This window comes from Heloderma suspectum, chromosome 6 (genome assembly GCF_057233095.1).
Source record: "Heloderma suspectum isolate Gila_16-S chromosome 6, 16-S_ref, whole genome shotgun sequence".
NCBI lineage: Eukaryota > Metazoa > Chordata > Lepidosauria > Squamata > Helodermatidae > Heloderma > Heloderma suspectum.
The window spans coordinates 65040822-65067154 of NC_139463.1; the positions used below are offsets into that span (position 1 = coordinate 65040822).

General features: G+C 45.5%; 1 protein-coding gene across 8 annotated transcripts; it reads right to left on the minus strand.

Moving 5' to 3' along the window:
- Positions 1 to 19: 19 nt before the first annotated feature.
- LOC146341043 (keratin, type I cytoskeletal 14-like) lies at positions 20 to 26193 on the minus strand. 8 transcript variants are annotated; one of them, XM_084804634.1, is made up of 11 exons: positions 23818 to 26193; positions 17532 to 17659; positions 16058 to 16262; positions 9709 to 9888; positions 8797 to 8879; positions 8409 to 8565; positions 8086 to 8247; positions 4882 to 5007; positions 3599 to 3825; positions 2933 to 3057; positions 20 to 960 (listed from the first exon to the last, which is right to left on the minus strand). In XM_084804634.1, the coding sequence occupies exons 4-11, from the start codon at positions 9886 to 9888 to the stop codon at positions 947 to 949; spliced, it is 1074 nt and encodes a 357-aa protein (XP_084660760.1). In that variant the 5' UTR covers positions 16058 to 16262; positions 17532 to 17659; positions 23818 to 26193; the 3' UTR covers positions 20 to 946. The 8 variants fall into 8 exon arrangements, with proteins under 8 accessions (XP_084660760.1, XP_084660753.1, XP_084660758.1 ...); XM_084804627.1 differs by having other exon boundaries at positions 9709 to 13119; XM_084804632.1 differs by lacking the exon at positions 17532 to 17659 and having other exon boundaries at positions 9709 to 13119; positions 24512 to 26193.
- Between the last annotated feature and the right edge of the window lie 140 nt (positions 26194 to 26333).

The following is a 26333-nucleotide window of genomic DNA, read 5'->3' on the forward strand; positions in this document are numbered from 1 at the left end:
GCCATTAAGAGTTACCTGTTTATTATTCAACAGCTTATTACTGTAATCAATAAAGCTTTCTTTGTTTATAAATCCTATGCCTTCTGCTCTTGTCTACATAAGGGGAAGGTATAAAGGGAACAGTACAAGGTTATAAGTAAAGCCTGTGTGTTCTCGCTGGCAGAGGACTGAGTAAAGGGCTGGACCTAAGCTTTAAAGGTTGTGGTGGCAGTGAAACCCAGTGTGTGAGAAAGAAGGGGGTTCCTGCTCGGGTGAGAAAGGCCTTAGAGAAGGGGAATTCTCACTAGGAGAAGGGAGGAATGCCACAGTCACACTGAAGCATTGTGGGAAATTTAAAATGGCAGCTCATTGGGCACAAGGGCCCAGGGAGGGCCTCAGTGCTGGTGGACCCTGCTACAGCAATGAGGCACCCGACAGCCGCCCAAGCGTGCCTGCCGCTCTCGCCAGGCCTGTCCAGTACGAATATTCTGTTTTTAACTCCAGCTCTTTTCCGCTTTTAGCGGAAACAAAACAGAAAATTAGTGCCATCCTTCCAGGGTTTGGAATTTTCAAAATCTAGCAGTTTTAGGAACCAGTCATATGGGAACCTGGGTCTGAAAGGACGGCAGAGATAACTCCCAGTGACCAGCCATAAGTTCATGAGGCAGAGACACAGGTTTTGTTTGCATCAGGCAGAAGCAGAGTTTTATTAAAGTCCCATTTTCGGCAGAGCACCCAAGACCAACCCCAGGATGCCAGGCAACTAACACACACAGCAGTGGAAATACCCCAAGCTTTATAGAAGTGAGTAATATGATGAGACTGGAGGCAGCTGGCGATAGATAGTTGGTATCAATAGCGTGCAGTAGCTAGAAGGGAGATTCCTCTTATGGATGTGAGCCCCGAAAGCTTACAGAACAGAGCTGCGATGTCTGTGTCTGTGGAAGATGCTGCTTTCCTTCCAAGTCTATCTGCTGTACCCTGGAGGGAGAAAAAGAGAGAGAGAGAAAGCTTCACTTATGGAAAAGGAAATAATATTCCAGGCTACTGGATGGGACCTCCTTTTCCTTAACCTTGAGGCTGCTGAGGAAGTAACCTGCCAGAGAGCCTGGGAGAAAACCCCCAAGTATGAAGCAAAAAGAGCCAGAGGGCACTCGCAAGGAGATTTCTTCATTTGTTAAATGGTAGATTTAAACCTATAATAATTAAAATACCTTATCAATATACCCTAAAACATAAAGAAGATGAGAGAGGGTGGGATAAAGAACTAAGGCATTTGACAGCACATGATGAGTTTTTAATTGGCCCTGGATCTGTCTTTGGTTATGACTAACTGTTCAAAGTTGTTTTCAGTTATATGTTGTCTTTGTATATATCGTCTGTGTGTTTTATGTAAATGCATGTTCAACTTTCTATATTGTATTTTAATATTTTAATCTCTGTAAACTGCCCAGAGAGCTTCAGCTATGGGGCGGTATAGAAATGTAAATAATAATAACAACAACAACAACACATCCAGATTCATAGCAAGTGCTATGCACATCTAAGTCCAGTTGAGATGAATGTATGGGATTACAGTCTCAATTAACTGCATTTAGGTCCCATTGAAATCAATGTGAAAAGTTAGTCATTACTATCTTATGTTCTATTGATTTCAAAGGGAAATGAGTAAAACTAACTTAGAGCACAATCCTATTGGGATAGCCTCCGAACTCAGAGGCAACCACCTATCCAATGCAGGGCAGGAGCAGTGCAGAAGGGATCTTCCCCTCTGTGCTTCAGCCGCCCTGCATTCGTGGCTAGACAGCCAATTTTGGCTGTCTAGCAGCAGGAAGTCAGAGCGGGGGGTTGGCAGAAGCCGGACAATGCATAGGAAGCATCAGAAAGGCATTTCTGCCCTCCCTGCTCCAGCCTGCCCCCAGGAACACCCTGTTTTTGCTACTCATGCTGCTCTTACAAGCACGGAGCCAATCCACGCTGCCTACGAGGCAGCGCAGGAGGGGGTGGAGGACAGTAATCGGGGAACTGGCCTCAGAGTGCAGGCTCCGAAGTTGGTTCCCAGGAACCGACCTATCCTATGGCCATCTAGCCACTGACCAGGGGCCATAGGATTGCGCCCTTATAGTGCAATCTTATGCATGTCTACTGAAAAATAAGTCCCAGTGAGTTCAGTGGGAGTTACTCAGCCTCAGGTCAGTGTGCATAGCATTACAGACTTAGTCTGGATTCAACCCAGCGCAGAAGGCATTTGCACAAAGGAGGAGGTATAAAAAAGGAAACTGCTCCGAGACTAACGGAATCAGGCTTGACATAAGAATAAAAACATTATGAACCCAAAATGAAGGCTGTAGGGATGAAACAAGAATTGCCCAGGGCACGCTGCGGAGCTGATGTCTTTTGGCCATTCAAACATCCTGCAGGTTTAGGCACTTTAGCTGCTCCTCTTCCAGATGCCATCTTTCCTCTTTCAAGAAAGACCCCTTTTCCATCTTCTACACTGGAAGCAAGGGGGGGGGTATGTTTAATGGGCATCTCTACACCAGCCTAAAATCCTGCATTTCAAATTGGGCTTTCTGCTTCCGTTTTAAATGCAGGATCACAACAACTCCCTTTTCACGTGCTTCCTTCTCCCTCTCCTTCTCCCCGTATCTTAGTCTTCCATTCTCTTTCATTGATCTCGCTTCTCCTTTTGCCGCTTTTCCTCTTTTCATGGAGGGAACTCGAGTGGAACACAACTGGGTAATCTGATAGCTCATGATCTGCGATCTATTTAAAAATGGAACAAAGGGCATATATAGTGCAGGAGACGCCCAGGAGGTTCACGGCATCATGTAAAGACCCCTCAAACTTCCATGAGGGAGCCATCTCAATTTCAGGATAAAAGCTCTGAGTGAAGAAAGCCAGTGATGTGCTATCCCATTTTTAGGACAGAAACACAGTAATTCCCGCTTACCTTTTACATTCGACTGGCAAGGCTGGCATTGAGAAGACGAAGTCGTGAAAGTGTGGGTGGTTCTAATCCCGCCTCCTGCTGTTTGCTTGCAAATTCCTCCTCCAGAACTGCAACTGCTCTGGCCACTGTTGGAGAGGGGAGGAAAGGGTCATTGAGTGACATCAAAAAGGCACTGAAAGCCACATCCTATAAAAGTTTAGAAAGAAACAAGGCCTACTATTCCCAGCATGCCTCAGCCAGCTTAGCTGGCTGGTGCACGCTGGGAGTTGTAGGACTTTTTTCTGTCTAAACTTGCATAGGATTGTGGCCTAAGATACACTAACAGTATCTCAAGTGATCAGTCATGTTTTATGTTGTACAATGGCGGGGAACAGATGGAGGAACAGGGGCAGGACGCAGCTGTGGCAGATCCATAAGAATAGCCCTGCTGGGCCAGGCCACAGGCCAATTTAGTCCCGTCTCCTTTTTCCCAGAGTGGCCCGCCAGACATTGAGGTAAAAACAAAAAAACCATCATGCTGAATTCAATTCAACACAATTCGAAGTACTGGTGAATTAAGCAAAACTGTCCCACAGCGTCTTCCAATAGGAGGCATGAGGCCTCTCAGCAATGATAGGGGGCTGTAGGGAAAATGCAAGATTTTTAAGATACTTGTGGTCCACCTACACAACGTCATGCTGTCCTCCTTCTAGCAGGCAGCGGTACGTCTGGATCTCCTGCTCCAGGCGACACTTGACATCCAAGAGCTCTCTATATTCCCGATTCTGGCACTCCATCTCTGCTCTCAGGTCTGCCAGCTGCTGCTCCACACAGGAGATCTGGTTCTGTATCTCAGCCAAGTGGTTGTTGTAGCGACATTCAGTCTCAGCCAAAGAGCCTTGCAGTGTGTCCCTCTGAAAAACCCAAAATGTGAAGAACTGAAAAATGGTGCTGAAAATTTCAAGAATACATCCTACACATGCTTTGGGAAAGGAGTTCTATTACAGTGGGGCTATTATGAAGGAGGCTCTGCTCTGCTCCATGCTAGATCTTACCAAGTAGATGGATGCTGGAGCCAGACCTTCCCAGGAGCTCATAACTAATGTGCTTTTGGGGAGTGGGGGGTGGGAAAATACTCTCTGAGGCAGTTCTTAGGAGTAACTACAGGTAATTCCACAGAATAAGTCTGGATCTCCTTCTTGTTCTCACCACAGTTGTCCTCCATCACTCTGGCCATGTTGCAAATTCCCTCATTTTGGCTGTACCTCTTTTCTTCCCATCTGCATCCACTTTTATTTATTTAATGATATTTATGTATTGCTTACATTAACAGAAACTTCTGAGCGATGTGTCAAACAAAACAGTATAAGATCATAATTACATACTGTATAATATTACTGTATACAGTGGACAAGGTTACTTTCCTGGGAATGCTTGTTGGAAAAAGTATGTTTTTTCAGTAGGTACCAAAAACACAGAAGGGTTGGTGCCTGTCCAATTTATTGTGGTAGGGAGTTCCAGAGAGTGGACGCTGCAACACTAAAGGGTCTATTCCAAGCCATGATGGACTGAATTGCCAAAATCTTGGGTGACACCAGGATGGTATTTCCTGATGAGTGCAGCCAGCAACCAAATAGGTGGGTAACCTGTCCTGAGTATCTTTCCCTTTATGCCATCAAAAGTCCCTGTAGGTTACGTTTGTGGGATTTTCCAGGCAGCTGAAAGTGAGTGGCGCATTTCATGTGTGCACTGAGACCATCTGGAGCTTCACAGCTACCTCAAAGCACGAATCTTCCAGAGTTCCATAGCTGTGGAAAAGCTATGAAGAACAGCAGTTTATGATGCCTTGATATATGAACTTGGTATGTGTGTGGCATTGTTAGTGGGCTAGCTCAGACACTCTTAGGAAAAAGGTGGGAAGGCGAGGTTTATTGGGCCCAAGCTGTATGACTGTAGAGATATATGCTTACCAGGCTAAGCTGAGCCTGCAAGTCAATTTCCAAGGTTTGCAGCTGACGTTTCAAGTCAACAACTTGGTTTTTGCAATCATCGACCTCTTTGCTGCTGCTACAGACCTCCCGATTCACTTCCTCCATCTGAAAAGACAGCAAAAAGCAAGGGTGGAAGGTTATTGGGGCAGGGGTTGATTTTAGGTCTCACTGAGGAAATTGTTGTGTTGATGTCATGATGAGTTTGAGGCTTGCCACGGGCTTTTAAGAGATATCAAGAAGAAGGGAGACTGCAATTGTTTGCATTGTCCACTAAAGGCATGTCAAGGAGCAATGAATTGCAAGGGTAGATTTAGGTTAAATCTGTTTAAAAAAAAAAAAAACAGTCTTCCTTTAATTATTTTACTCATATTCACAATAGCTCCCCTCACTAAATACAGGATGATATGCAGATGGGGGGGGGGGGGCTAGAAGGAAGGATGGAGGAGAGGGGGGGACAGGATTGGGAAGATGTTTATTGTTTGAGTTGTACTGCAAAGATAAATCCAATAAACCGTTAATAACAAAAATAGGGATGTACAAACCCCACCTACCTGAGTCCACCGGGGGGTCCGTGGGGGGGGAGGCAATCCATTCCTCCCCCCCGTAATCCTCCCCAGCCGGGTCTGTCCACTGCCGGACTGCTGGATTGCGGACACAAATGGCGTCTGGCGTAGCGGACGCCATTTGTGTCCCTCCTCTTTGCTGTGATAGGCTACGTAAATCTTTACGTAGCCTATCGCGCAAAGGAACAGGGACGCAAATGGCGTATTTGCATCACTGTTCCCTTGCGCGATAGGCTACGTAAAGATTTACATAGCCTATCACAGCAAAGAGCAGGGGCACAAATGGCATCCACTATGCCAGATGCCATTTGTGTCTACAGTCTGGCAGAGGACGGACCCAGACCCGGCGGTGGCAGGTAGGATTCGGCCGGCGCAAACTTCATGGGGTGGCAGAGGTGAGTGCTCTGTTCCACCACAGACTCTGGGGGGGGGGCGGATTCTAAGAATCCGGCCTCATTGAAGTCTGTGGCAGAATTCTCCGCCATCTCTAAACAAAACAACAATAAAAACTGAGGGTATGCCATGAAGCAAAATATCTGTTCCAGGAAGATTCCATAGCTTTTCTGTTCTATTAGTCAGCAACTTCTGATTTCCATTCTAACTTCCTTAGGGCACAATCCTATGCATGCTTAGATGGGAAAAAAGTCCTACAACTCCCAGCAGTGCTGGCTGGGGAATGCTGGGAGTTGTAGGGCTTTTTTTCTGTCAAAACCTGCATAGGATTGCATCCTTAAAATATCAATGTTAGCCATTGCTCCAGGAACCCATGATATTCACTAGCCCGAATATTTTCCTCCTTTATCTGAGTTAACTCTATTTGTACAGTACTATAGCATTCCCTTCTCAACTTCCTTCTGTCCTAAAAAGAACAGGCCAAGATCTTTCATCTCTGCTTACAAGGCAGGCTCATTACTATTATTATCTGCTCTTCTTTGCACCACTTCCAGCCTGAATTCACCTGCATCACCAAGGCAAGACACGGTACTCCAGGTCGGTCTTCACCAGTGCTTTCTACTGGGATACCAATCTAACACCCAGGTTTCTCAGTGGTAGAGATATTGGCATGTAGCAAAACCTTTCCCAGCCTTGAATGAGCAAGAGTTACACCAAGGACTCACAATGCAGAAAACAGTTCTGCAAATATATCAAGCACAGGACTTATTACATAAGGAAAACTGCTTCCCTTTGCCTATAATATATGCAGTTTTGCTGGCAGGGCATTTTGAATGGGCGTGTGCTGGGAGGCCAAGCTGTTGGCTCAGGCAGGTCACAAAATGAGTGAACTGCTCATTTCCTATAATGCAATGGATTGAGGAACTAACAATGCTATCAACATATGAAAGGGGGGCATATAAGGTTCCAGGGCAGTCTGAAGGCACATGAGGCAACCACCGAGCTGAAGCTGAGCAGGTCTGGGTCTGGTCAGTGGTTGGAGGGGAGACCACTGGGAACCACAGGTAGCCACCTTGAGTTCCACAATGGAAGAAAGGTGGGATATAAATGTAAATAAATAAATAAAGCACCACTCACGAATGGAGATATAGATAGATAGATAGATGGATATTTGGTTTGCTTTTGTATAATCCACTTTTAGTGGATGTTGTAGCCAACTGAAATTGATACTTCTAACATATGTACTTATCCTACACACACACACACACACACACACACACACACAACTTTCTTCTCAAAACGGAGAGGGGGGAGAGAGTCAATCTGCTTCCCTTATAGGTCCAGATTTGGCTCAGAGCTGCCAATTGCTAATAATGTGGCCACAGGGCTTTATTCAACAGTACTTTATTTGAAGGGCTGCCCAGGCCACATCCAGTATACAGATAGAGGACCATCAGAAGGGAGGGCAGGATGGGGCCTTGAAGTTGCCCATCCACCAGGACAGCGGACTGAACAAAGCACAGAGGTCTCCTGGTCACAGTTTTCCCCACTATGGGGAAATGTACCGTATTTCTGTTTCAATTATTATTTCTCTGTGTGTGTGTGTGTGTGTGTGCGCGCGCGCACACACACGCGTATAAATATATGCATATACAAATCTGTGTCCACTTTTTTGGCCATGCGCAAGTAGCCACCCAAATTGTTATCTTCTATTTATTTATTTATTTATTTATTTATTTCTATACCGCCCAATAGCCGAAGCTCTCTGGGCGGTTCACAAAAACTAAAACCAAACAACACACAATAAAACAATTTAAAATATATAGAACATTAAAACCACAATATAACAATACAACCACAATAAAACCTAGCAGCAGTACAGGAGTTTAAAATACAGATTTAAAACAGCAAAGATAAAAATTTAGAAAGCTAAAATGCCTGGGAAAATAAAAAGGTCTTCACCTGGCGCCGAAAGGAGTACAATGTAGGCGCCAGGCGAACCTCACTAGGGAGCTCATTCCAGAGCCGGGGTGCCACAACAGAAAAAGCCCTCCTCCTAGTAGCCACCCGCCTCACTTCCTTTGGCAGGGGCTCACGGAGAAGGGCTGCTGATGATGATCTTAAGGTCCGGGCAGGCACATATGGGAGGAGGCGATCCTATGATACGTGCATGAGTGATTTATTGCTTTTTCCTACAATACCTGGCTGGTTACAACATCTAACTTACCTTACATTCATACCAGTGTTCAACTTCTCGGCGGTTGTTCTCAATCATGGTTTCGTACTGACATCGCATTTCTTCCAGGACCTTCTTCAGGTCTGGCCCCGGACAAGAATTCACTTCCACACTAACATCCCCAGTTGCCTGGTTCTTCAGACAGTTTACTTCCTGCAAAGGAAATTCCGGTTAAGGTCGATGTGACCACTGTTAAATCAGAAGGAAGGGAGCTTTTTCAGTGCCGTTCTCTTAGAAGCGTGGGGCAGCAGGGAGAGAGACACCCTCCTTTTGTACACCCTTCCCTTTGTAAGGGTCTGGGGTGGGGGACTCACCTCTTCGTGATTTTTCTTGAGGCAACATAGCTCTTCCCGGAGGGATTCAAGCTGTGCCTCCAAGTCAGACCTGAAAAGAGTCAGTTCATCCAGGACTTGACGTAAGCCATTGATGTCACTTTCCACATTCTGGCAAAGGGCCAGCTCGGTCTCATACCTGCAACACAGACAAGAAAAAGGATGAATTGTCCGCACCTACTCAGGCCCCTATACATTTCTGGCAAATTTCTCTTTGTATGCAAAAGGAGACTTCTCCCTTCTTTTTAGAGCTCTGCTGTGGACTAGGCTGCTTGCTTGCAGGCCCTTTGAGAGCCACGTGTTGATGAACTGAGGAGGAGACAAATGAAAGAGTGTTTTTACTATTTTGTATAACTCAAGAGGGACTCACTTGAGTCTGAAGTCATCTGCAGTCATCCGGTTATTATCAATATCCAGGACAAGCTTGCTGTTATCCACAGTGGCACAAATAATCTGCAGGGGGGGGGGAAATGCCATTGGAGCTTTGCCACCAGGTTCTTCTTGAGGCACACAGCATCACACGCTAACTTTCAGTTCTTGATTTTTCTTTCCAACCCCAAATGGTTTGATTCATTTTCAAAGTCATCCCCAACTAGTTGGATTGTACTGGATTTACCTACCTTTTCTCACCCTGTGACTCTCTGCACCCATGAATCTAGACAGCCATCCCAAACCCAAATCTGTGCCTGAGCTCCCATCTTCCCCAAATCTCATTCCATGTTCATAGTCCTGTTTATGTCACTTTCACTACTGCAAAAGTAGCATCACCAGTGAAGACAGCATGTATTTATTTGCTTACTCTCTCTCTCTTTCTCTCTCCATCCATCTATATCGTAAGTATCCGTTCTTCTAATAATATGTTCTTTTTATTTTATTTTAATTATTTTAGATTATAGCATTTTCTTTTCTAATAACTCAAGACCTCCCTGCCCCCAACTGAAAAAAAATCAACTTCAAGGGAAAATTTGTGCCCACGTCCAATTCTCTATCCAAAGACAGGACCATCACCTAACTAGGTTCCCCTTCCCCCTTCCTTTCCCACTCCTGCTGAGATCAAGCGATGTAATCCAGCTCATAGTTTGCAGATACCATCATTATTAGGTAGGCAGGATGGAACTCCAGGCTGGTGGTTGTTTTCATACAAAGCCAAAAAGTAATTAGTGAATGCAAAGATCCCCAGAAGTATCCCTAAACTGAATTGCAGAACGTAGAGCCCTTGTCAGCAGAATACTTAGTGTGATTGTTAATCCAGCTCTACGTTATAGATGAACCATTTTCCTACCTGGTTTTTAAGCTCTTCAATCTGTTGGTAGTAACAGCCATAATCCTTTGGGTCATAGAGTGAGCCTTGCCGGTCATACCACTCTCTAATTTTGCACTCAAGTTCAGCATTTTCCTCCTCCAGGCACCGTACTTTGTCCAGGTAAGAGGCCAAGCGGTCATTGAGGTTCTGCATGGTCATCTTCTCGTCACAGGAAAGCAAGGGCGCCTCACTGCAAATGCCAAATCCACCACCAAGACCACCACCGACAAAGCGGGCACAGCCAGCACCGAGCCCACCACCGGGAGCCCCCACAAAGCCACCCCCTGTAGCCCCTCCTCCAAAGCCCCCATCAATGCAACTTCCTCCCGTCAGGCCCCCATGATAACTCACGCCACCACAGAAGCTCCTCCCAGACATTCCGCATCGAGCTCCACCCATGGCAGGAGAGACTCCTGGGCCAACCCTTATTCCACCACCTCCGCTAACACAGCTACCACTGGTGCTTCTCCCTTTGGTGTACACTGTGGTGGTACAAGTCTGTTTGCAGCTCATAGTGGAAGAGTTTCAAAAGCAAGACCACACCCCAAGAAAGAGGCAAAGATGCAGACCTTGAGACAAAAGGAATAGACTGACCATTCTGGTATCCACACAGGTCTCTATTTATACCTTCTGCTGTGTGGGTGTTGCCGTAAGGGTGTCATTTTGTCTTCCTCATCATCTGTAAGGCAGGCCTGTCTGGCTGCCTCTGCCAAGAAAAATTGTCCCTGAGGCAAACATGCCTCCAGAAATCTCAGTTAGACGAGGAAGGCATTTCCCCAAGTCAGCACCTTTCTTCCAAAAGTACCATCAGCAGCAGTGTCCCATGAATCATCCGCTTTGCTCCCTATTGACACCTTTACAAGAAAGCATAATAAAACCACACTGTCCTAAAATATAAATAGGGAAGAAATAATTACAGTTTATTGCAACACAGCATTCTTCCTCCATCATTAAAGAGATTTTATTTTGATTTCATCTTGATTTTATTTTGACTGTTATTTTATAAGACAATTATTTTTCTCCTTTCCATATTCAGAGCCAAGCTATGGGTCAGGAGAAAAATGCTGGCCCAGGTATCAGGGCTCATCCTTCGATCCTGCTTAGGTTTGCCTGGCTTCTTGGCACAACCAGAGCACCAAATCAAACCCTAAATAAAGCCCATACCATTCAGGTATTGATCCCAGCATAATGGCTCATCCCAAAACATCCCATGAAAGGGAAGCGGGAAGAGGCTGCTGGCATCGCAAGCCGGTGAAGAGTTTTGTAAGGGAACACATTACTGGACCTCACAGGGAAATCCTTCTCTTTTGATTATTGCCAGCTTTGTGTTTGTCTTCCTATTTTGTTAGCATGGCCCAAGTTCATCCTGTCCACCTGATTGCCAACTGCTCCAGTATTCCTGGTCCCAAGCCTGCCTGCAGGCCCATGTCTCGTTACTGGACCCAACCATGCAAAAGACTCCCCGTAACTGAAGCTTGCTGTTGTTATCCTAGACATAAGGGCAGGGTTTCTAGAAATACACCTGGCCACATTCATGCCACTATGTGGCTTCTTGTACAGATCCAGATGCCAAACCCTAAGAATCGAGCCTCTCATTGTTTTTAAAGCAAACCTCTAGTCCTCATGTTTGTAGAGAAGAACTGTGACCTACCCATTTTACTGTAGCCCTATGCAGGTGTTCAGCCTGCTCATGTGAGGGCTAAAAGTGGGGAGGGGAAATGCAAACCCTGACCAGGGTCTCTGGCCACTCAGGCCCCAACCTCCCTGTGTTCCCGTGTTCTCCTTGAGCAGAAGGAGAAGCAATGCCTCTAGGCAATCTGCACGGCAGGGTTCCTGATCACGTGAAGGCTTCTCCTCATGTTCAAGAGAACATGATTGGAAGCTCTCTTCAGATCTTTCCCCTCAACAGGGGAAGGTCAGAACCTGAGAGGACAGGGGTGTTGGAGGCGGGATTGGGATGCACTCCCATATCCCTCCCCACTTTTAGCCTTCATGTGAGCAGGCTGCACATCTGAGAGGGCTTCTGTGTCTCTTTCAGTTTAGCTTAACATCAGTGTAGCCTTGAGTAAGTATCACCCCCTCCATTTCCTTTTAACATTGTTCATTTTCTCTCCATATCCATCCTTTGCTCTCAGGCCATCTTCCTCCTTTCTCTCATTGTTCCTCATAAAATTGCCTTACTGCATCAGACCAACATCTCTCTAATCCAGCATTTGGGACTGGATCCAGATTTATTCATACTTCAAATACACCCATCCTTAGAAAAGACCCATTGAAATCAATGGGACAAGTTAGTCATGATTAACAAGTCCTGGTTATTTCAGTGGAGCTACTCTAAGTATGAGTAAATCTGGATCCAACCCTTCATTTCCTGCAGCAGCCAGCCAGATGCTTTTCAGTATTAACAAGCACTCTGGTTTTCTCCTTCTCTTTATGCCTGTCCCTCCTTCTTCTTTCTATGTATCTTTCACTTTTTTGAATTACTTACTATCTAGATTTTGCATTATCTCCCATTCCTCTCTGTCGAAGGAGGCTGTAATTGATAACTGCACAACTCATGCTATGGAAACACCTGGGACATCCTGAAGAAGATGTTGACACTATACCTCTGGGGGGAATTCTCATTCATATAATCAGGGCTGTCTGGATTTCCAAGATAAAGAACCTGAGATTCAAATGCTGCATTTCAATTTCCATTTGATGTATTTTGGGGTTCCATGCCAGTTTTATGAATAATATTCCAGTTTCTCTCGATATTCCAGTTTGGGCTGCAGGATGCGAACTTCAGCCTTTTAAAAGCCCTAATTACGAGATGGCAAATTTGGGAAGTTCTTCATGCAAGGATTCAATTTCCGCTTCAGTTATGACCCTTGCCCCCACAACCCACCCACCTTGCCCAGCAAAAGCACGAATCAGTCATCATGATTATCCCATTGTTGTTGTTTAAATGGCAAAAATGAACCAAGTAGGCATTTTCCATTTTGTTGCTCACTCGTTCAGTCGCTTCCGACTCTTCATGACTTCATGGACCAGCCCACGCCAGAGCTTCCTGTCAGCCGACGCCACCCCCAGCTCCCCCAAGGCCGAGTCCGTCACCTCCAGAATATCATCCATCCACCTTGCCCTTGGTCGGCCCCTCTTCCTTTTGCCTTCCACTTTCCCTAGCAGCAGCGTCTTCTCCAAGGTATCCTGTCTTCTCATGATGTGGCCAAAGTACTTGCCTCTAATATCATTCCCTCAAGTGAGCAGTCTGGCTTTATTTCCTGGAGGATGGACTGGTTTGATCTTCTTGCAGTCCAAGGCACTCTCAGAATTTTCCTCCAGCACCACAGTTCAAAAGCATCTATCTTCCTTTGCTCAGCCTTCCTTATGGTCCAGCTCTCGCAGTTACTACAGGGAATACCATTGCTTTAACTATGCAGACCTTTGTTGTCAGTGTGATGTCTCTGCTCTTAACTATTTTATCAAGATTTGTCATTGCTAACCATCAAATCTTTGTTCTGGGCTGAAAACCTTCCCCTTTCATCGGACCATTTACAGGAAGGGGAAACTTTGGGCCACTTTTTTGGTGGTGGATGGAAACTGACCAATTTTCTGTGCAATGGGGTGCTTACCATGAGAAGGGCGGGGTGGAAGAGTGAGCTCTCTCACAATAGAGCTCTTTCTCCTTTTTCTTTTTTTAACAAAAAAAGCTGTCCTACGATAGAGTTGCACTTTGCAGTCCAGTGGCATTCCTATTTCCCATAGAATGGCCCAATGGGAATGATGCCATCACTATGTCTTAACATGCCATCATTCCCTGAGATATTTTTGGAAAAGATGTCTGCCCCTAACCCCCCACCCCAAAACCCTCTTCCAACTCCAAGTAAGACTGCCCCTGTTCCCCACAATTGTTCCCCTTTTCTTAACACCATTTCATGCCAGTCCACCCCTTGAGATTGCTAGGAAAATATCTGCTGAAAACTTCCACCCAGCACTAGTTCTAATCCTGTCTGGGTAGGAAAAAAAGTTGAAGATTTCATATTCCCTTCAGTCAGTCATCATTCACAGGGTTAAAATCACCTGTCTTCTCTTTCTGTCTAGGAGCATTTTTCACATTCCCTGGGGGCAAATTCAGGTGCCCAGAGATCTAGGACTGATTTGTTCCCTGACTAGTATACCTATATGACACATGTACTTACCAATATGTGTGCACCTCAGGACCAAGTAATTGAACACACTACATGCACGTTTTAGCAGCCACAGGGGAGCCTGAGCAATAGTATCAACAAGGATCAGGGAAAAAAAAACAGCTATAAGGCTGGAAACCAAAATCAAAAAAGGAACAGCTGCACCAATGGAATTCCCAATGCGTTTCGACATGGGTCTTTATCGACGGAGTTACAAATTCTTAAGGTGCAATCCTATGCATGCTTAGACAGAGAAAAGTCCTAAAACTCCCATGCTGGCTGGGGAATGCTGGGAGTTGTAGGACTTTTTTCTGTCAAAACCTGCATAGGATTGCATCCTTATAAACTTTTCTGGAGGATTCCCTCTCCCTTACTTCTCCCAAAGAAGGCCCTTACAAAGGCCCTTACAAATTAAGAAGGCCCTTACAAATTAAGAAGGTCCTTACAAATTAAAGGCAAAACTGAGTACTTTGGCCACATAATGAGAAGACGGGATGCCCTGGAGAAGATGCTGATGCTAGGGAAAGTGGAAGGCAAAAGGAAGAGGGGCCGACCAAGGGCAAGGTGGATGGATGATATTCTGGAGGTGACGGACTCGGCCTTGGGGGAGCTGGGGGTGGCGATGGCCGACAGGAAGCTCTGGCGTGGGCTGGTCCATGATGTTACGAAGAGTAGGAACTGGCTAAGTGAATAAACAACAAAAACAACAAGGGGGAGGGAATCCTCCAGAAAAGTCTCTAAGAGTTTGTAATTCCCTTGGAAAAGACCCATGTCAAAACACATTGGGAATTCCATTGGTGGGGCTGTTCCTTTTTTTATTTTGGTTTCAAGCCTGAGCAACTCCAGGACTTTGGGAGTGGTGTGGGAGTGTTATTTAACTTTCTCTCTCTCTCTGCCATGATCCTGACAAAAATCTCCACTCCGAAGCAGTGGAAGCTGGTGGCTCTGATGCCGATGGAGCAGTGAATCCACTCTGGGTCTCAGCCAGAACCAGTCAGAATTCTAAAGGAGCTCTCCAAGGTGCTGACTGGTTCTAACTGAAACCTGGAGCGGATTCACCATCCCACCAGCATTGGGGCCACCAACCTCCACTGTTCCAAAGCTCCTATTTGCATATTAAGAGACATTCCCCTTGGCATCAGCAGAGGGTTCCCTTCCAATTATTTATTTATTGAATAAATTCATTTTATTCAGTGGATTCATATACCACTGACCATATTTTAAAATATCTCAAAGTGGCTTAACTCCCCTTCTATTCCCCCTTGGTCCCTGGTTCTGCTGCTGATTCTTCCCAATCCTCACAGCTGCTGTTTACATAATTTAAAAAAACTGCATGTAAAATGCATCTGTGCCTGCAGTGCATGCTGAGCCTAGTTTGGTCCCTCATTCACACCTATGTAGGTGCATGCTTGAAACATCATAGGTGTACATCGAAAAACATCATGAGTTGGGCCCATATTGAAGCCCCATTGATTTCAATGGGTCTGCTCTAAGCGTGACTAAGTCCGGATGCAGCCCAGCGTGAAAAGTAGCCCTGACAATCAGTTAAGAGAAAGAGAAACCCTCCATCCCATCCCAGGTTGAAAAGAATCACCTGACCTAGCACACACAATCCCGGCATCTCATAGAATCATAGAAGAGTAGGGTTGGAAGGGGCCTACTAGGCCATCGAGTCCGACCGCCTGCTCAATGCAGGAATCCAAGTCAGAGCATCCCTGACAGACGGCTGTCCAGCCTTCCCTTGAACGCCTCCAGCGTGGGAGAGCCCCCCACCTCCCCAGGTCATTGGTTCCATTGTCGTCTTGCTCTTACAGTCAGGATGTTTCTCCTGATGTTCAGCTGGAATCTGGCTTCCTATAACTTGAGCCCATTATTCCGTGTCCTGCTCTCTGGGATGATGGAGAAGAGATCCTGGCCTTCCTCTCTGTGACACCCTTTCAAGTACCTGAAGAGCGCTATCCTGTCTCCCCTCAGTCTTCTTCTCTTCTCAGAGAACTGCACTACAACAGTGAGGTGGAAAGAAGGTTCAGAATGCTGAAGGCATGCCCAAAGTGATGTTACCTGGATTCTGACTTGGATTCCTGCACTGAGCAGGGGGATGGCCTTGTAGGCTCCTTCAAACCCTACCATTCTATGATTCTATGATTCTATGATTGTACCTTTCACTTTAAAGAATGTCTTAAAGCAGAGGTTGACTTTTTCTCCTTCCAAATGCATGAAAGGGCATTCTTCCTTTTGTGGACTGGAAGCAGCTATTAGCAGTAACTGGCTTTTGAGTTGGGTCTAAATGCTCCTTTGTGGCCCTTTAGGAGATCTTGCTCGTGTTCCACCTTCTTATTATAAATGCAGATTTCCGTGTGGCAGCTAAGAAAGACAACAGGACAGTGTCAGCCAAAGGAAGCAGGTTGCTGTGATGTAACTATTTCTTATGAAGACGGGGGCAACAGATCCAGCTGTGGACAACTCTACCACGCCAAACAAGAGAAAGTAACAGCTGTAGAAGTTTGGAATGTTCTCCCTTAGGGAGAGTGTCAACAGTTCCCAGGGAAAGCCTTGGCTGCCTACACAGCTGAATCCTCCTCCATGGTTTGTCCTGGTGAAACAGTCTTGGGGCCAATTCACACAAAACTTGGGTGCACTCAGATAGTTCCACTGGCACTGAGCCCAGTGCCAGCTGGCAACATGTTGTACGGAAGACTCTGGTTTAAAAGGGGCTTTCTGAGCATCTGTCAACACCTGCTGAAAGTGGTATGTGCACTCCTGGCTAGCCACAGGTTGGGAACCAGCATGCATTGACAATTGTGATGCTCACAATGCCGGTTGAGGTTGTGCAGCTCACCATCACCTGGAAAACTATAGTGTCTGAAGGGTCGCCTCCTCCCATATGTGCCTGCCTGGACCCTAAGATCATCCTCAGCGGTCCTTCTCCAGGAGCCCTCGCCAAAGGAAGTGAGTCAGTGGCTACCAGGAGGAGGGCCTTTTCTGCTGTGGCCTCGTGGCTGTGGAATGAGTTCCCCAGAGAGGGTTCCCAGGCACCTATGTTATACTCCTTCCAACGCCAGGTGAAGACCTTTTTATTCTCCCAGTATTTTAGCTTCCAAGTCTTTTAGCTTTGGTGTTTTAAATCTGTATTTTAAATCTCTGTGTTGCTGCTAGGTTTTATTCTGATTGTACTGTTGTACTGTGGTTTTAAGCTTTCATAGAATCATGGAATCATAGGGTTGGAAGGGGCCTACAAGACCATGAGTGCAACCCCCTGCTCAATGCAGGAAGCCTGATTCCCATCCAAGTGCTAACCAGGGCTGACCCTGCTTAGCTTCCGAGATCAGATGAGATCGGGCACATCCAGCCCTTTGCTTGTCCTTATTTTGTATTGTTTTGTGCTGCACTTTGTGGTTTTAATTTTTGTGAACCGCCCAGAGAGCTTTGGCTATTGGGCGGTATAGAAATGAAATAAATAAATACATAAATACATAAATAACGTCAATGCTGATGTTGAGCCATGATATAAGTGAGCGGCAATCTCATCATAAAAGGCCAGCCTGGGAGATTGGCTGCAGCACCAAAATGATTAAGTGGCTCGAATGCAATCTCAGGGGAAAATCTCTGGTCAATGCAGGAAGAGAAACTTACAGGCTCTACAGACAGTGCCTCCAACTCGCCGTTGCTCGTGTTTCCCCACAGGAAAGCCCTCGAGTCATTCAAGTACAAGCTCAGCAACGATCAGCCATTACTGAAATGGAAATATGGACGAAAAGGTCCTGCAGGCAAGGAGGGGAGACTCTGAGAACTATAATTGGTGTAGGGGAGTGGCTGTGCAAAAGAACAGGTGTTAGCCTAATGTCTTTTATTGCTCTGTGTCGCATCCCTGAAGGAATTGCCTAACAAACTGGCTGCAGCAAGACACATCTCCTACACAATATTCCAGACTCTCCCTCTACTGTCTACTTTCCTGGCATGCTGCAACTTAAACTGGCCGCGGACCCACCTTCTACCCCAGCTTGTGTCATAGAAGGCAGGGGGCCCTTAATGAAATCCACAAGCCGCCCCTTGCTTGGGCAAGCCATCTCTCATTCTCAGTCTTCCCCATCTGTAAAATGGATAAATATTAGGGCTTTGCAGGGACCCCTCTACCTGCTTCAGAAGCCGATTAGGAGCTTCCAGGTTGGCCCTGGCCCGCCTTGGGCTGATTCGGCCCAGGTCTGACTCACTTTGCACTCTGGATCCGAAGCAAGATTCGAACATCTGAATTGCCCCCCCTGCTTCTGAGCCATATGCCCCCTGCTGCCACCACCGCACCACGCACCCCCTCCCATGCGCCCCCCTGCCCCCACCCACCCAGCAGCATGAGCCCCCTGCTCCTTATCTGGACCCGTGGGGAGTGCCCACACCCATCGCCCTCTATGAGGGGGTCGCCATTTCCTTTTAAAATGGCGACTCTTCTTCTGGTAATTAAGTCCTGTGCAAATGGCAGCCATAAGGCTGTCATATATGCAACAATACAGGCGTAATGATATATAATCTACATCTATATCTATATCAATATCTATATCTATACCTATATCTATATTAACTTAATTTTATTACCAAATGCTGCATCTGTCTGATTTGACCTGTAGTATATGTCACAGGGTCACTTCAATGATTGCGCTGCCTTGCATTGATTGTACTTATTAGCGGCTCTGGATGGGGTTGCACTCCCCATGAAGGAACAGGTTTGCATTTTGGGGGTGTTCTTGGATGCATTGCTGATGTTAGAGGCCCAAGTGTCCTCCATGGCCAGGAGCACCTGCTCTCACCTTAGGTTGGCATGCCACCTGCACCCGTTCCTGGCCAAGGATAGCCTGGCCATTGTGACCCACGCTTTGGTAACCTCGAGACTGGACTACTGTTATGTGCTCTATGTGGGGCAGCCCTTAGGGCTGGTTCAGAAGCTGCAGCTCATGATTGACTAGGGTGCCTTACCACACACATATTAGGCCTGTGCTAAAGGATCTACACTGACTTTCAATCTGCTACTGAGCTAGGTTTAAGGTGTTGGAAATCAACCCTGAGTGCTCATTGGAAGGACAGATACTGAAGCTGAAGCTCAAATATTTTGGCCACCTAATGCGAAGAGAAAGCTCCCTGGAAAAGACCCTGATGCTGGGAAAGATCAAAGGCAAAAGGAGAAGGGGACAGCAGAGGATGAGATGGCTAGATAGCATCACTGATGCAATGAATAGGAACTTGAGCACACTCCAGGAGAGAGCAGAGGACAGGAAGGCCTGGCGTGCTATGGTCCATGGGGTCATGAAGAGTCGGACACGACTGAACGACTGAACAACAACAAATTAGTACACAAAGCCCTATACTACTCGAGACTAGGTTATCTCAAAGAACGGCTCTCCCTATACCAGCTTCCCAGGCCACAATGATCTACAGAGCAGGCCCAGTTGTCCATCCCTATGGATTTCCATTTAGCAGTGACACGGAGATAGGACTTCTCTGTGGTGGCATCCACTCTGTGGGATGATCTGAGGCACACCAGGCCTCAACTTTGGCGTGTTTTAGGTGTTAAATTTGAAAATGTTTCTTTTTACTTTGGCTTTCCCCAAGACATGAGCTGTCTTTGAATCAGTCTCTAACATGGCCCTATTTATTGTATTGTAATTATTGTATCCTTTGGTAAACCACCTTTGGATCTGTGTAAATGAGAAGCAGTATAGAAATAGTGCTAATTCATAAATAAATCGGGAGATCCGGGTTCTAGTCCCCACTCAGCAATGGAAGCTCACTGGGTGGCTTTGGGCCAGTCACAGTGTTGCAGAACCCAGAGTCAGAGAGACCACGGAGTGAAGGAAAAAGAGATTCTTTATTTAACGCGCGGGCTTAAGGCTGGAATCGTTTCCAAAGAGCCAGAAGCCCCGATTTACATTAGCACATTGGTTTTATAGACATTGTGACATATATGAAATGGCTCCTCCTCCCCCTCCCGCATGGGGTTGCAATCCTCAACATTTCTTCTCTTAGCACTATTGTTTATAATACAAGAACTGGGTTATAGGGTAGCCATGATAAGGAGAGAACAGAAGAGAACAGCAGAGAACAAGATATACAATTGTATGACCTTTGACAAGATAAGGAATTCCTGTGTCTCGTCAGCTTACAACAATATATTCAAGGGAGAAAGAGCTCAGCAAGAACATGAAGCATGAGACTGCATGAGGCTACTTAGTCTGACCCCCGATATGGCTGCTACATTCCCCCCTTAAATGCATAATTTCATTACAATTATAGCATTTCTGATAACCATACAAAGCTTTTTGTGACATACATATTACTTAGCCTCTTGTTGGGCTATTAGAGCGTAGAGGGCAGCAGTTTTACTAGCTGAGACATAACAGAACTTTTATGAACAATACTGGTAGAATTAGGATGAACAATGCTTTTAAGCCAGCTAAGATCTGGAAGCCAAGGGGTTAACTAATTGAGCTAATTGTTTTGTCTTATTGTTTTGTTAGCTACTATATTGTGCAGCTTGTTGATCTGTTTATTTACAGCATTGCCATTATCAGTTAAGTTAAAACAACAGAGCTTTTGGTGTGTCTCACAACTTAAATGATGAAGAAGGAAGAGGTAATCTATACCAGCTCTATTTTCTAGAACTGCACCTCTTAGATCACGCAACTTTTTATTTAACAATGACAATGCTCGTGAGGTGGCATTTATGCTTTTGGCTAAGCTGCAAGCTAACCAGTTGTTCTTTAGACCATTAGCCAAGGCTAAACCTGGAACCCCAACTAGTGACATTGCTAAGGCCAATTTTTCTAAGTCAGAATATAACTGCACATGACTATTACAATTTTTAGTTAGTTGGAGTGCTCGAGGCTGCCGTTGACGGATTTTCTCGGGCTACAGGGGAAGAATTGGCACCAGTTCAATTGGCGGCTGAGGCAACATGGGTGGTTATCAGACAAGTTGGCAGGAATGAATGACCAAGTGCGGGAATTACATGTCTAAAACTATCCATGAGGCAAAAGTATGTGGGCATCATTAAAAGATATGTTTTGAATTTTATTACAGTGGAAGGGGGCCAGGGATAGCTTTATATTTTCTGGAAAATTTTTGACAATTAAGCATTCGTGCACACGTAGCATTTGTTTCAGCAATGATGGGGGTGCGTAGAGTGAACTCTGTAGGGGGTAGGATCTTTGCAACCACGCCCCAATTAGCATTTTGGGAATAAGTTAAACTTACACCATAAACTCTTAACATGGTATCTTTTTGAATTTTCCCAGGATGTCTACAGACAGGTATTAGACAAGAGCTAATAAGCCTGTTTGCAGGTATACCTCTTGGCAAACAAAAATGTTTTACTCTCGTGATGTTAGCCAGGTGAAGCCAGTAATTATCAGCAAATCACTGGGACAAACTTCTTTTTCCAGGGGCAGACCCCCCTTTTTGCACCTTATTAAGGAAACACAATGCAACACTACTAACACTACAACACGCATGTTTGATCTTCTTTGGGATCTGACCGTACGCTGGGCAGCTATTCACCTGGCAAGCTGCAGTAGGGTCTAGTCCCCTTCTTCAATTCTCCAGTTGCAGGTCTGACCGTACGCAGGGGGACAGTTTCCCGGTGTGTCCACAGTAAGGTCTAGCCTGAGTCTTCTTACTGCTTTTTCAGAATGATTTTTAAAGGATTTTCAGGATTTCTGTTTACAGTCTACTCTCCCCCTCTCGCTCTCTTAACTCGTGTCCAATGTATCTAGGGTTTAACTCTAGCTGCTTTCATAGCTGCGGGGGTGGAAAGTATGACAGTTCTGAGTTCTTTCCATCTGGGAGTCAAAGGGTTATTTTTCCCTCTTTAACTCATACTTTAACTCTTGGTTGGAAAGGATGAACTTCTGTGATGGGAATGGCTTATTTTTTTAAGACAAAGCGACGCTGGGCTTGAAGACCTTTGCTCAGTGTTTGGACTTCTTGTTGCTTGCTTTTGATGCTGCTCCAGTGTCAATTATGAAGTCAATGTCACTGCCCCTCACAGTCAATGTCACGGCCCCTCTCAAGCTGTCTCTCTCTTCGCCCATTCTGGCCCCTTTGTTTTTTTCCTTTGTGTATTTGATTTATTTTATTTGGGCATTCATGCCACTAATGTCCATCTTGTCTACACTGGGCACACTGGTTCTTTTTTAAGAATCTTCTGCCTCTGCCGGGTCTTCTTCTTTTCTTTTTTCGTTTACGTCTTCTTGGGCCTCTGGGTCGAGGGAGGGGGGTATACTGGCGATAGGCATTTGAAAGACGCTCCAAGTACGCTCTGGGGCCTCGGTGGCACCTTGCAGCACTTTAGACACTTTGGTCATATTAACTGACTTCTTCATACCTGCTTTCATGGCTTTTAACAGCAGGGTTTGATACTGGGTGAGGCGCTCTAGCCGCACTTGTGTTTTGGGATTCCAGCAGGGGGGGGTTACTTACAAGGAGACTTTATTGGGTAACTTACAGCACACAGGCGTACTTAATTTTTGGATCAGACAGCTTCTCTGAACCACGAGCTATTGCACTAAATGGGTTTTTATACTATACATGTTACCCATGAGGCAGCACAACACTAGCAAGCATTTTCAGCATAGGCTAGAAGTGCTTGGTTCTCAGGCACAGCTTCCTGTAAACAACTTCGCTTCCCAAAGTGCTTGATAACACTTTTTATTTATTAGTATGGGAAGACAAATTTTTTCTCTTTCTTTTGCTTTCTTTTTCTTTGCTGATCTGCCTGTATTGCAGATCATGTTTCAAACTTTTTATATAAAACTTTCTGCTCCATGCACCAGCCTTGTCTCTTTATTTGTCTTTTTCAAGTTAAACTTACTTAAACCTTTCTGCCTTACACTAGTCCCAATGACACACATTTGGGATAGGCTCTTCTTCTCCTTCTAGTTACATTTTCTTTATCTTAAAGAACTATTACATTATTGTGGCTACTTTACCCCAGGTAATAAGCTCCAGGCACAATCAGCTGCTTTTAATTTACCCTGGGGGCAACTATGGCCACGCTTCTTTTTTACAAATGTTTTTTCTTTGCCTTTTGCCTTTTCTTTTTCTCTCTTCTCTATCTGTCTGCTACTTTCTCTATTCCTTCTTTTTTACTTGCTTTTGTCTTTTTTCTTCGTCATCCATTGGGAACCACACTTAGTATCATTTGGAGTTGCAACTAACACTAATCTGCAAATATCACATATATTTTATGATATTTAAGAAATCATAAAATATACACAACAAACTTTTTCTGCAATTTAACACAATGAATGGAAAACACTTCTTGCATGGTAAGGCATGATGGAGCAGATCCAGCAATTATACTGCTCTTCTGGCTGAAAGCTCAGGGCTCATTAAAATCAAGGGACGGGCATACCCACACACACAAAGAGTTCTAGGTCACCATTTTTGCATCAGCAACTCTATGCTGCATGAGTTTTAGCAGAAGGAAATTTAAAAGTTATAAATCAAACTTAGCCTGCTGTACACTGAGCTGACTACAAACATAGACACATGGTCCACAGCGATGAGAGTTCAAGTTTATCAAAAGCTTCACAGCACTGTCCATGGCAAGTTTGTGACAATTTAAAATTTTAGTTCATGTGCAGAGTGTCTCTAAAAAGCCCAGACATTGATGGAGGCAAACAGAGAAGGCTCTGGGCAATGAAGATGCGATGTTTCCAGCAAAGGCTCTCCACTTTTGCATCAGTTTAAAAAGGGGAAGTGTGGCCCTACACCCCTTCTGACAGACAAGGGCCTTTAACTTTTTAGCAAGGCTTCTGTTTAAACAGAGCGGCACAGCTCAGCTCTCTAGCCATGATGCTTTAACTTGGGCAACTCCTCTGTAAATTTTATTTTACTTCTGTCAGGTTCTCTCACAGACATTTTAAAAACTTACTCTTTTTTTTTTTCTCTTCTAACCTGGTACACGAAAGCACTGAAACACTGAGTGCCGAAACTCAGGACGCTGGGGGGTGATGGGCATCGCTTTATACTTGCATTTTTCAGGCAGCCATTAATCTTCGGGGAGGCAGTGGGGTGATTTGCAGGACTTCAAAGGCAAGCTTCTCAGTTTGTTTGTATTTGTAAATCCCAAGCTTAAAACAGGACACGATGAGGTACAGGGCAGCTAAATTCTTGCTTTGGCACGGGCAACAAATAACTCGGGTTCAGCTTTCTTCGCTGGGGTCTCAAACAGGAAAACAGTCTTAATTTAAAGTTGTAACATCACTGACAGCGTCAGCCAGCCAGCTACACAGATCTCATTGTTTTTCAAGACAGTTGCTCCAATATCTTCTTTTCTTCTCAATCAGGTTGGGTCTCCCAGCTTACACAGTTTATTGCAGCTTCCAGGAGCATGGCAGTAGCATGATTTTGGCTTGGCCAGGAACATGCTGTCTGGTTTCTCGGTCTCTTTAGCACACACACTTAGGCAGTGTAACACTGGACACTCAAATCAGTGAGATTTCTTCATTGCAGGGAATCCCACGGCAAAAGCTTAATGGTTACGCTCTTCAGAAATCATATAGCTGATGGTCAGTAGCTACAGGCTCTATGCAATTTTAACACAGTTCAAAGCTAAACACGGTTACCTTGACAGAGATCTTCAACGTGGTCTTTCCGCTTCATTCTGCTTTGGGACAGTCTTATGGCACACTTTTCACTCGAAGAGGGGTCTAGCCTGTGCTCTGGGGGCTGATTCTTCACCTTTATTTTCTATTTTGCCTTCATCTTCTGGGTCTTCATTTTCAGTTTCCATTTCTTAGGGATTTTATCTCAATTAGGCGAGGTGATGATGTTGCACAACTCAGAACGTTGTGGGCAATTTTCCTGCCCCCCCTCTCTCGGCGCGCTAGGCTAACAGCTACTTTTTCGGCCTTACACTCTCACGCTCCCACGCTTTGTTAAAAGCCAGACTGTCCTGCAACATTTTTCTAATTAACAGCCTCAGATCTTGTTTTTTTTTCCTCTCAGCTCGACCTTGAGCTTTTTGCTGTTTTCTCTCTTTATTCTGAATCTTTTTTAAAAAAACCTTTTTCCTTCTTTGTTTGACATACATCTCAAGGGGGTGCAAGGTTTGCTTCCCCCACCACCCATAGCCTCCCTCCTAAATTGAAGACAGACACAATTAGGGAATGGGAATTGGTCAGTGAGTAAGGGGTCTCACTGGCCGACACAAGAGGATTTTTCACACCACGCACTTTGCTACTGGCCTGGGCACCCGGACGGTCAACGGTATGCTTCAGAAACCGCAGTAGCCACTCACACAATCATCAATCTCTCCACTACATCCATATGTCCCTGCCACCCACTTTTCCCACTTTTTACCAGAGCGGAAAACGGCTTCCCCAGCTTCCTCAGCTTCCTACTGAGTACTGGCGTGCTAGGTACTGGCGCCCACTCGGGGGTGTGATCAGGCCCCCCTTCTACCCGCAAGGAGTAGGTTCTTTTGTATACGTATACCACCAACACTGACCTTCTTCATAAGGCGGGGCCCTCTTTTTTTCTGCCCAGTGGCCTTTCTCCCTAAAGGCGGGGCCCTCTTTTTCCCATATACTTGCCTTTCTCCTGAAGGCTTCCAATGTGGGTTTCAACTCAATTGCAGCTGCGATACAGGCAGGGCTCAAGTTCCTTCCTCCGCTTCCCAAGGTTCTCTTGCTGCTCGCTGCCGTTTGGGCGATCCCGGTGCAGGCTTTCTCCCATTCACTCGACAAAAAGGTCGGTGGCGCCAAGAAAGGGAGGCATGTGCCGAGCTCGTCCTCCTGGTGCGGCGATCAAGAGCAGGCAACTGCCACCTGTCTGGCTCAGAGCCTGCCACATCCGAGTCACGGCACCATTTATGTTGCAGAACCCAGAGTCAGAGAGACCACGGAGTGAAGGAAAAAGAGATTCTTTATTTAACGCGCGGGCTTAAGGCTGGAATCGTTTCCAAAGAGCCAGAAGCCCCGATTTACATTAGCACATTGGTTTTATAGACATTGTGACATATATGAAATGGCTCCTCCTCCCCCTCCCGCATGGGGTTGCAATCCTCAACATTTCTTCTCTTAGCACTATTGTTTATAATACAAGAACTGGGTTATAGGGTAGCCATGATAAGGAGAGAACAGAAGAGAACAGCAGAGAACAAGATATACAATTGTATGACCTTTGACAAGATAAGGAATTCCTGTGTCTCGTCAGCTTACAACAATATATTCAAGGGAGAAAGAGCTCAGCAAGAACATGAAGCATGAGACTGCATGAGGCTACTTAGTCTGACCCCCGATATGGCTGCTACAACAGACTCTCAGCCCAACCCACCTCACAGGGTTGTTGTTGTGAGGAGGAGGAGGATTGTGTACACAGCCTTGGGTTCCTTACAGAGGAAAAAAAGGCGGGATATAAATGTAATAAATAAATAAAATTAATGAT